The sequence below is a fragment of the Pteropus alecto genome, unplaced genomic scaffold (assembly GCF_000325575.1).
Source record: "Pteropus alecto unplaced genomic scaffold, ASM32557v1 scaffold67, whole genome shotgun sequence".
In the NCBI taxonomy this organism is placed as follows: Eukaryota; Metazoa; Chordata; class Mammalia; order Chiroptera; family Pteropodidae; genus Pteropus; species Pteropus alecto.
The window spans coordinates 10,379,227-10,390,685 of NW_006441061.1; the positions used below are offsets into that span (position 1 = coordinate 10,379,227).

An 11,459-nucleotide genomic window follows, 5' to 3' on the forward strand; every position below is an offset into this window, starting at 1 on the left:
GGGCGGCGACCTGGAGCACAAGGGGCTTCCCTCTGAAGGTGTTACTTGTGCTCTGCGCTGAGGCCTGGGCTGCGAGCCCCTGCAACCCTGTGCTCCCCACCCTCTAGCAGCCACGTGCAGGTGGCACGGTGGTGGACAGGAGGAAAAGGCAGACCCCTCTGCTCTGTGCCTCTTCCATGGAGGCCCAGCTGAATCTCGGGGCTGGGCCTCAAGCAGGTGCCCGGTAAATGCTCGCTGAGCTGGCAGATGAGGAGTTAAGGGAAGCTGGCCCGAGGTCTGTTGAACAAGATCCCTCTGTGGAGGGGGAGTGCATCTGGTGATAGCTCTGTTTGATCGAGGGACAAAGGAATGGGGACAAAGGCAGTGACGAAGAGCTTGGCTCTTCTCCCTCTACAGCCGGTCAAGGAACAATTTCCACAAAGACAGACCCTAAAAATAGCTCAGAGCTGGCTGCATCCCTGCCAGCCCCACCCGGACGAGGCAGTGTGTGAGCAGCCTCCAACCCTCAGTGCTCACGGGGCTCGGCCACTGGCCCAGGTGACTCAGCCGAATGGGCCTCTGCCTGTGGAACCCAGCCCCTGGCCGGGGGGCGGCATTCCAAGAGGGCCCCAGAGGTGTCCTCTAGCACATTTGTGTGGACGCGCTGGCTGCTGGGTACCTGAGACACTCTGGTGTGACACACCTAGCCAGGAGGGCCCAGTGGCGGCTTTGCTGGGAAGCAGACAGACATGGACGAGTGGTGCAGGGAGAGGGCCTTGGGGAAGCAAGGCCTAGTGTCGTCCGGAAACCAGACATGTAGTTGCCAGGGGTGGTGCCCTGGAAGTTTGGCAGGGCACCAGCACACAGTGATGGCGCTGGGAGGCTGGCATCCAGAGCGAGTGGCCAGGATGTGACTGGCCCCACTCTCCAGTACGAGGAGTAACAGGGTCGGTGGCTGGCGATCAGGTGCAATTTCTGAGGAGGACCCTTCGGAGGGAGAGCCTGGCCCTTACCCCTGGCCCTGTGAGAGGGGCTTCGCGGTCCCCTCGCGTGCACAGGCAGGGCAGTGGCGCCTAGGACTTCAAGGGCAGGGGCCGAGGGCCGGCGGGGGCAAAGGAGTAGGAGCCTACGTGTCACGGAGTGGCTGTAGCAGCGAGCATGGGCAGCCAGGGGCCCTTTTACCTTCTGACTAGGGGTGCTGGGATGCTGACAGAGAACACGGAGCAGAGTAGGGGGCAGGCTCCACCCGGAGGTGCATTCTGTAAAGTAATTGAGGTCAAATGGTGTCCTGGAAGCGACCAGTCCGCAGTAAATTCCTGCCAGGCCCAGAGACACGCAGCACACTGGGACAGCACACCAGAACCCCTGCCCGTCCCCTCTCCGCCCTCTGCTGCTTCCATAGCACTGGGGTCACAGCCTGTCCACAAGCCGAGGAAGGAGGGGCAGTGATGGGCGTGGGGTGGCAGAGAGGGGCCTTCCTCCCCCACTGTCGTCTGCTGGGTCTGGGCGTGTAACTGCTGAGAGGAGGCTGCGTTCTACCTGATGTGGCCACAGAGCTGCCCGCGGTGTTGGGACTGTCGCAGGGCTCACCCGGACTTTCCTCTGGGGCAGACTGCGTTCGTCGGTGGGAGGGACGGCTGGCTCACGACTGTGTACGTGTGGTGCGCGTGTTCACTGTGTTAGTGGCGTGAAGGCTGGCGGGCGGGCAGTCCAGATGTGCAGGTGCAGAGGCCGTGTCTTGAAGTTGCCGCAGATAGGACTTGCTCACTGCCTGGCTGTGCAGTGGCAGAGGAAGAAGACTTGGACCGCGTGACCTGTGCCACTGGGCGAGCTGGAGCCTTCACTGAGGAGGGGGCTGGGAGCGAGCTTTGCGTCAGCAGAGCGCAGTGCGGGAGCAGGAATTCTGTCCTGCCCACAGAATTCGTGGATGAAACTATTTTTGCCCAGTGGAGGTGTGGACGGTACGGCTGGGGCGAGGGAGGCTGAGGGACGGCAGGGCGGAGAGCGTGTGTCTGGAGTCACAAATGGTGTTTACGTTCGGGGAGAGGGTGCTGGGGCTGGTGGGGTGAAGTGAAGAAGGTCCCAGGCCGAGCCTTCTCTGAGCCTTTGGCTGTTGGCCCAGCCCAGCAGTCAGAAGTGGGAGGGAAGGGGCAGCAACGCCTCGGGCCAGCTGTGTCCTGGAAACAGCTAAGACAGATCTCAGCGATCAGCCGGGCTGATGTTGCTGAGAGGTTAAGGGAGGTGTGAACTTGGCAGAAAGCAGAGGAGACTCTGGAATGTGTAGGTTGGCAGTCAGGGAGGACAGGTAACGTCCGCTGTCCCGAGGGTTTGCTCTGTGACGTGGAGCCCGGCGGTGGAGGTTACTGTGGAGAGATCTGAGAACTGACTTTTTTTAAAGTTTCCAATTGGAGATAACAGCTGTAAGAGACAACTCAGAGAGACCATGTGTCCTTTGCCCTGCTTCCTCCAGTGGTGACAACCTGCAGAACCAGCACTTCGCACAGCCAGGTGTCATGTGGACACTGTCACAGCTAAGATACCAAGCTTTCTGTCCCTACGAGTCCCTCCTTGCTCTCGTAGCCACGCCCACTTCCCTCTGGCTCCCCCCTCTTCATCCCCGGTGACAGGAACGGAATCTGCTGACCCCTGTCCTGCCGTTCCAGGGGTGCATGACTGAAACCCTGCTGCCGTCACCAGTACGGCTGCTCTCACTCCACATGACTCCCTGTCATCGGCGCTTTGTCCTCCTGTGGCTGAGTGGTCCGCAGAAGTGGGTGGGCACGGTCTGCGTCACCCCCCACCCCCATCAAGAGGGTTTGGGTGATTTTCAGGCAGAGCTGCCCTGCGTCTGGGTGCAGCTCTCCGCCCTCCGCGGTAAACGCCGTGAGCACGGTTGCCGGCTGCACGGCAGTTGCACGGTTCATTGTCGAAGGAGCTAAAACTCTCCCAGAGGGTGGTCCATTTTCCATCCTGCCAGCGGTGTGCGAATCGTCCAGTTTTCCGCACCCTCGTGTTTGGGGGCGTCGTGGCGTACCACCATAGTAGCCATTCTGGTGTGAACCGATGCGTCGCTGTGGTTTAACCTGCACTTCCTAGGAGTGGGAAGCATCTTTTCATGCTTACGTGCCACGTGTACGTCTTCGTCAGTGAAAAATGTCTCTACCTGTTGCCCCTGGTCCTCTTGGATCGTTCTTTGACGAGAGAGTTTTACATATTTTAGATACTAGTTCTTTGTCACTGAAGTGGCATTTCATTCGGCTTTGGTGGACAGTTCCCTAATGACTCAGGACACTGAGCATGCTTTTCGTGCTCCTTACACCATTTACATGTTCTCTTTGGGAAAATGTGTGTTCAGATCCTTCGCCCATTTAAAAATTGGGTTATTTGTCATTTTATTATTGACCCGTAAGATTTACTTATATATTATAGATCTAGATCCTTATCAGATATGTGATTTGCAAATATTTTCACACATTCTGTGGGTTGTCTTTTCACTTTCTTGATGGTGTCACTTGAAGTACAAAGGATTTTTATTTTAATTTTTATGAAGTCTAATTTTTCTGTTTCTTTTTACCACTTATACTTTTTGTGTTATATCTCAGAATCTGTTACTTAATCTAAAGTCAGGTTTACTCCTAGGTTGTCTTTTAAGATTTTTCTGGTTTTTGCTCTTGTATTTTGATCTATGATCCATTTTGATTAATTTTTGTATGTGGAATGAGGCGCGGGACCCACTTCATTCTTTTGCATGTGGTAGTTTGTGTTTTGAGAAACTGACCTGCCTCGTCCAGGTTGTCAGACGCATGCAGGGTCGTCGGTAGTAGTCTTTATCCTTTCCATATTTGCTGGCCCCTGCCGCAGTCCTGATATTGATAATTTGTCTTTTCTCTTTTTTTCTTGGTCAGTAGTGCTAGAGACCTGTCAACTTTACTGATTTTTTTCAAAGAACCAACTTTTAAAAAGATTGATTTTCTCTACTGTTTTTGTTTTCAGTTTTGTTGATTCTGCCGTTGTCTTTATTATTTACTTTTTTTCTGGTCAATTTGGGTTTATGTTGCTCATTTTTTTCCTAGCCGCTTGAGGTATAAGCTTAAATTGTTGATTTGAGACTTTTCCTCTTTTGTAATATATGTATTTAATGCTATAAATTTCCCTCTTGGAACTGGTTTAGCTGTGTCCTTCAGATTGGATATATTGTATTTTCATTTTCATTCAAATCAATATATTTTAAAATTTCCCTTTACACTTCCTCTTTGACCCATGGATTACTTAGAATTGTTTTGCTTATTTTGTGTTTGGAGAATTTCCTATCATCTATCTATTATTCATTTCCAGTTTAATTCTGTTATGGTTAGAGAATACACTGAATTTGAAAGACTGTCAATTTTAAAAAAATGTGTTGAGGTTTGTTTTTTGGCTCAGGGTATTATCCAGTGCAAGTGAAATATATAACCCTTACTTTCCTTATGTCTCTCTACCCTCCCCTGTTCACAGTACAATTACCTTAAGCATTTCCTATACATATATTTAGAATCATGTCAGAATGTGCTATAATTTTTGCTTCCCGTCAGATGTAATTTAGAAAACTCAAAGGACAAAGAAAATCTATTTACTCCTATCGTATTTTTACTCTTTTCATTGTTATTTCTTCCTTCCTAATAGTCAACAAATTCCTTTTTTCATTTCATTTCTGTTTAGAGAACTTTTGTTTGCTATTCTCTTAGGGTAGATCTCCTGTTGACAAATTCTCCAGTTTCCCTTGTTTTTAATATGAGAATGTCTAGATTTCCACATCGTTCCTGAAGGATATTTTTCATGGGTGTAGGCATCTTGGTTGACAATTATTTTCTTTCGGCACCTGAAAAGTATTGTGCCACTTCCTCTTGGCTGCCATGGTTTATGATGAGAAATTTTTTGAAATGTTTTTCTCGATAAATGAGGCATCATTTCTTTCGTGCCACTTTCAAGATTTTAAATTTGCTTTGATTTCCTGAGCTTGATTATGATATGTCTTATTGTGGATTTCTTTGCATTTATCCTGTTTGGTATTCTCTTAGCTTCTTGAATCTATAGATATGTCTCTTGCCACATTCTGGAATTTTTCAGCCGTCAATTTCTCAGTACATTTCAGCCTTCTTCTCTTTCCTCTGTACTCAGCTACTCTGAAAACATGGATGTCAGATCTTCTGCTATGGTCCCACAAATCCTTAAAGTTCTGGTCTGCTTTTTCTTGATAGTTCGTTTTGTTGTTTTTTTAAGTCTGTTTTCTCTGTTTATCAACTTGGGTAATTTCTATTGTTCTCTTTTACAGTTCACTGATCTTTACTCTGTTCCCTTTAATACTTCTGTCATCTCTGTCATCTCAGTGTTGGTGATCTGTGTCAGTCAGCATTTTCCAGAGAAACAGACCAATAGGATAGAGGTTCTATTTACATATGTAATCCGACCCACTTGAGCCAGTGGTGCACATGAAGTCTGAGAGCAGTCTGCTAGAATTTCTCTTACTCGGGAGAAGACTGGCCTTTTTGTTCTAGTCAGGCCTTTGGCTGTTTGGATGAGGCCCACAACACCATGGCCCACCACAATCTATCAGTAAAACTGTTCATCTCATCCAAAAACTCTTGCAGAAATACCAAGAATAATGTTTGCCTAAATATAGCCCAGTCAAGGTGACACACAAAATTAAACATCGTGGCATATATTGTCTTTTTTCATTGCTTGTGCTCTTCTCAGTTCTTGGTATGACAAGCACGTTTCAGCTGAAAACTGGCTGTTTTTGGTACTTTGTTGTGAAACCCTGGATCTTGTTTAAGCCTTGGTTTTAACTGGCTTCCTCTCTGCAGCTGTCAGGGGAAGGGGGGCTGCTGCCTTGCTGCTGCAGGGTGGGAGTAGAAGTCTGGTTTCCTACCTGGCGTCTGCTGACACACTGGGGTGTTCTCCACCTTTCTGCTGAGTGGGGTGGCAGCTCTGGCTCCCCTAGGGCGTGCCTCTAGGCCACTTCCCTGGTTGGAAGGATTAGACGCGTCTCCCCCTTGTTTGCCACATGGTCTCTCTTGTGTGAGAGGGCGGGGGTGCCGCCTCGCTGCTGCTGGTGGGAGCCCTACTGTCCACCTGGTCTTTCTGACGCTCAGTCGGGAGGGGCGTGGCTCTGCACCGCTGTGCGGCAGTGGGGTCCAGGCTTCCGAGCGGCCTCCACGAACCTCACAGAGGTGGGCAGAGCAGCAGAGGGGTAACTTGTCCTTCTTTGACACCCTGGGTGAAGGGTATGGGTAGCTTGGTTGACTCATTCCAGTGTGGGGAGGGCAGATGTCTCAGCTTTCTGCTGGGTCCCTGCTGGCAGGGGTGGAGGTGGCACCACCGTTTTCCTGTTGTGTCCGGCCGGAGTAGTGCAGTGATGGTCTAGAAGTTTGGTGTCTTGCTAGGCTACCCCTTTCCTTCCCTATTGGTTAGAGAGAGCTGGCTTTGTTGCTGATTCTTTTTCTGTACCTGTTGGCATTTCCAGGTTGCAGGCTTCTTCAGCTGCAAGTCTGGGATACGTGAGACATAAAACAAACTTGCCGTGAGTCCAGAGGTCCCAGCTTGTCTGCTTCCTGTTTTTCTTTCCACTTTTTCAGAGTCTTTTTATATTTGCTCTGTCCGTGCTCTGCTGGGCATTCATTGTACTTTGTGGGAGAAATAGGGAAGAGTGTGTCTACTCCATCTTCTCAGAAGTAAAGTCCTGGTTTGTCTCGTTTTGTTTTTCAAGATGAGCACAGTGTGGCTTGGCTGCCGGTGGGCATGTTCCTCTGGAGAGGGGGACGTAGGAGTCAGGTCCTCGAGTAGGTGAGGAGGCTGAGATCGCAGCAGCATCTCTCTGTTTTCCTAGGAAGGAGGCAGGTTCTGAAGGTGTCCTTCGGGGAGGCTGGTGGCTTTGGTGGTCACCATGGCACACAGGCCGGAGTTGCGGTGGGTCTGGCAGAGGCGTGGTCAGGCAGTGCGGTTGGCATTTACCATTGGAGTGTGAATGTCCAGTCTGGGTCAGTATCCAGGAATCAGAAGCCACTTGAAGCCACAATAAGTCACAGTGCAGAGGACCCTGGATTCCCAAGGGTAGAGCCTGTAAATCCTGCCCAGGCCAGCAGGTGCTGGAGGGTGGGGACCCACACCGTAGCACCTGGGACTAGCCCCAGCCTCAGGGCTGTCCTGCCTCTGTCATGCCCAGGGCCCCGGCCCTTGACTGGTGAGCTGCCTCTGAAGGAGGAGCCAAGGGCCAGGCAGTTGCCTTGTGGTGCTCACTCCTTCTTGGGTCATTTCTGGACCACGTCTGCTGGGGGCCCGCAAAACAGAACAGCTGGGAACTGACTGGGTTGGGAGGCGCTTGCCCGGTTGCAGGCTGTGCTGTAGAAGCCGCAGGTCTGGGCCAGAGGCCCTCCCTTTGGGCAGTGGTGTGGGCACGCCCGAGCCCAGGCAGTCTTGGGCCAGACCCAGGCGAGAGCTATTCCCTGGTAGCACGGGGACTTGTGGTGGATCTGGGGCTCTGGGGCTCTGTGGCACGGGGCCCACCGCCTCCGTGCTGTGTGCCTTGGGGCTGCATGTGCAGGAGCTGCCTCATCAGTTCAGCAGCCTGGGGAGGGGTCCCATAGAGGTTGGGTGTACGGCCTTCGGCCCCCTGGGATGAGTCCAGGGCTTTTTGGCACTGCTGGGCAATGGCCAGGAGTGCCGAGCGTCCCCTCACTCAGAGAGGGCTCTGTGGGGCAGGGGGGCAACACTGACTGTGGGTCCTGCCCAGACTCCCACCGCCTGGACCCCGCCGGGCGTCTGTGAGGGGCTGGGGCTGCGTCTGCTCCACACGCCCTTCCTCGTCTCCTCTTGCTTCCAGACAAATGACGCGGCCGGCAACACGTGGAACTGGCTCTACTTCATCCCTCTCATCATCATCGGCTCCTTCTTCATGCTTAACCTGGTGCTGGGCGTGCTCTCTGGGTAAGGGCCGTGTGGGCTTGTGTGCTGCCCTGTGTTCTCAGGCCGGGGACAGCTGCAGGTGTGTGTGACGTGCGGGACACGGGGCCTGGCCTGTCCACACGGCTTGCCCTCCCTGACACAGGCGGTCATGCCCAGCGTCCTCAGCTTCAGCCAGCCTATTCTTTGTGCTGCATTCTGAACTCGCTCTCGATCGTCCCCCGGCCTTGGCCTGCTTACCTCTCTCCCACCCTTGGCCAGCACCCTGGCCCTTGAGTGCGGGGGCAGCTGCTGCTGCCTCTTACCTGGGTCCACGGTGGGCTTTCGGACAGCCACGATCAGGGAATGAGGGGGTGGTCAGCAGTCTCAGTGGTGACTCCCCCCCCCGCAACCCTGGCCCTGCCTGTTCCTCCTCTCTGATCACTTCCTGCCCTTTGTCCTTGGCCCTGCCTGCCCCTTCTGTCTGGTCACCTCCTCTCCCCCAGCCCTGGCCCCGACGGTCCCTCCTGCCTGATCACCAGTCCGCCAAACTCCTCCAGGGGAGGACAAGGGAGGGCACAGCTCTGGAGCCCATCCTCCAGAGAGGTGCTTCCTGACCCCGCAGGGAGTGAGGCGCACAGTGCCCTCCTGCCCTGCGGGGGGCTGAGGGCTGCGGGAGCTGGCGGGGAAGGCGGTAGAGGGCCTGGGGCCTGGCCTGCCCCTGCCCCCGCCTTGGTGTCAGACATCTTGTGAGGCTGGAGGGGACTGTGTCCATTCCACCCATGCTGAAGATTCCGGCTCAGGACCCAGGCTCTTGTGCTGGGCTGGGAGGAGCCTGTGGACCTGAGGGCAGCTGTCGGGCTAGCCTAGGAAGGAGCCACCATTGAGAGGACAGTGGCTGTCCTCTCTGGCTACGTGCTCTGGCTCTGGAACGAGTCCTTAGCCTTGGTCCTTTCTTCTCTGAGTATTATTGTTACTAGCATGTCTTTCCAAGCACCTGCACAGGGACCAGGCACGCCACGGTGAAGGGGACAGAGGTAGAACTCCTTTCGGGAAATTGCATGTCCGAGCTGGCAAGGGAAGTGGGGAGCGGGGAGACCTGGGTTCAGAGCAGGTGCCTGCGATGGGGCATCTCAGCTGAGACCCAAAGGGGACCAGGAATGAGCTTGGTGAAGGATGGAGGCGAGTCTCCCAGGTGGAGGAGCTGTGTGCAGGCCCAGAGGTCCAGAGGGCGTGGTGCCTGCGCTGAGGACAGGCGGGGTCGGGGGAGGTGGCAGGAGCATGAGTGGGTTCGTGGTAAGGCTCAGGGCAGCTTTGCGCAGCTCCCTGGAGAACGTGCTGAAGGTTGGGGTGGGAGAGGAGGCTGAGGGTGGGTCGTGTGGCCCCTGCACCGAGCGGGGCCAGGCTGTCTTGCCAGCCCTCCTCCCACCCGTGAGCATTGTGGCCTCTGGGGAGGATTTTCCTCCTCGGGCATCCCGGTCCAGCAGAGAGACCCAGGGTTCTCGTCCAGCTGATGCTGTGGGCCCCTCACACCAGCGGTCAGTGCGCAATGTGTGGGCCCTGCCCTGGGCGCCCTGTGAGGCAGCGGCAGGTGCATGCCCCTCGACAGCCTGGCTTGGGAGGGCTCTGCTGTGGCTGGGGCTTGGAGCGGATGATCCGGCCTCATTCTTCTCCCTGCATCTCAGACGGGCAGAGTTGGCGACCCCTCTCTGGCCCTTAGCAGTGAGGACTGAAGCCTGGGAGGCAGGCTGGCCACCAGCCACCAGGTAGGGAGGGGCTGCTGCACTGACTTCCTGCCTGTGACTCTCAGGTGCACTCAGCAGTATTGTCCCTGCCCTACTCCTGCCCCCAGGCCCTCCTGCCCTCAAGGACCCTGAGCTTCTGTAGTTTCGGGACTTGGAGGGAATGGCAGTTCCAGGCAGGAACTGTTTCCTCTCACTGCTAGGATTGCAGCATCGCAGGCCCTGGTAGACACTGGCCACAGGTGAGGGGTTGGTCCTGGTCAGAGCCAAGCTCTCCGCCACCTTGCCGAGCCTGTGCGCCAGCGGTCAGGTCTGCCAGGCTCTCTCCTCCAAGCCTAGAGCTGCTTTCCCTGGGAGAGAGCCCCTCGTGGAGGACAGGCATTGCTATTTTGCTGTGGGGCTGCACCCTGCCCCGTGCCTGAGCTGAGAGGGTGCAGCCAGGCCGGACACCTGTGTGTGCTTGTGCGCTCGCGTGCATGTGCGTGTGCGCGTGCGCGTGGATGCTTCCTCTGGCACAGTCAGCCTGACAGCTCGGCTGGGAGTCTGTGCGCTGGGGCCAAGGGGGCGAAGTGCTCTCTGCTGCTTGCCTTGAGCCACAGATGTTTGGCAGGGAGGCCGGTGGCTCTGGCACGGTTCCCTTCTGTCCCTGGCCTGCCCTGGTCTAGCCCTGTCTTCCTCTTCCTATCTGTCCCTCCTCCCCTTGGCAATGCTTTGGATCTCAACCAGCAGAAGAAAGGAAGCGAGAGCCCCTTGGGGCACCCCGTCCAGAAGCTCTCTGTAGGGCAGCAGATAGCAGTGCTGGTCACAGAGGGTGATGCCTAGTCTGCTCCAGGCGGGGCGTGCGGGATTGTCCCTGCCCTCTGGAGCCCCCTCTGAGGACCAAGGTGCTGTCCTAAGGAGCTGCAGGAGCCTGAGCAGGGAGGGTCCACCTGTGCCCTGAGTGCTCTTTGGGTTGGAAGAGGCCAAGGGCGGGGCTCCTGGGAGTGGCTGGCGTCCTGCACCTGCCTCTCCCCGTTCCCCCAGCCTGCGGGTCTGCGGGGCGCTCACACCCAGTCCCTCTCTGTGCTCTTCTGGCGGCTGCCTCACAGCGAGTTTGCCAAGGAGCGCGAGCGGGTGGAGAACCGTCGGGCCTTCCTGAAGCTGCGCCGGCAGCAGCAGATCGAGCGGGAGCTCAACGGGTACCTGGAGTGGATCTTCAAGGCCGGTGAGAGCTAGGGCTGCTGCCTGTCCAGTGTCCTTCCCCCTCCCCGTCCTCGAGCTGGACGGGACCCACCCAGCGGACCAGAGCCGAGGTCACGTGAAGGACGGGAGTGAGCTCACCAGGGCCCTGACACGGGCTGCTGGGCTCTGGGCCCCTGGCCCGGCCCAGAGCTGGTCTCTGCCTGTCAGACCCAGGTGCCCAGCCCTTAAGCCCTTCTCCCTGGCTCTGCGCCCTGTCGAGCCTGGAGCCTCTGACCCTGGTCCCCGCCCCAGGCCAGTGCTCTTGCCTTCATGCGGGGTGCCTGTTTGTGTCTTGCGAGGTTTACGGGGGCCTTCTCAGTGTGAACCGCCTAGTTGGCTGTTCTCAGAGAGGGTGACTTGTGAGTGGAAACCCCAGGCCCTCTTCATGGGGCCTGTGGGACACAGGGCGTCTGTCTGTGGGACACGGGGTGTCAGTGGGACATGGGGTGTCTTTGGGACATGGGGCATCTGTCTGTGGGACACAGGGCATATATTTTGGTAGACAAAGCTCAGCCGTGGGTTTTTGTTTCAAGTTCTGCACGGTCCTAGCGCAATGCTTTCAGTGTCATGGTCCCCCTTGAACAGGGATATCTTTGGGGG

General features: G+C 55.6%; 1 protein-coding gene across 1 annotated transcript in view; it reads left to right on the forward strand.

Annotated features, from left to right (window-relative positions):
- Positions 1-11,459, forward strand: part of CACNA1B (calcium voltage-gated channel subunit alpha1 B) — a 123,815-nt gene that overhangs the window by 6,831 nt on the left and 105,525 nt on the right. Inside the window, exons 5-6 of the mRNA XM_025051272.1 lie at positions 7,838-7,941; positions 10,727-10,842. Coding sequence (XP_024907040.1) covers positions 7,838-7,941; positions 10,727-10,842 — 220 coding nt within the window. The remainder of the gene's footprint in view (positions 1-7,837; positions 7,942-10,726; positions 10,843-11,459) is intronic.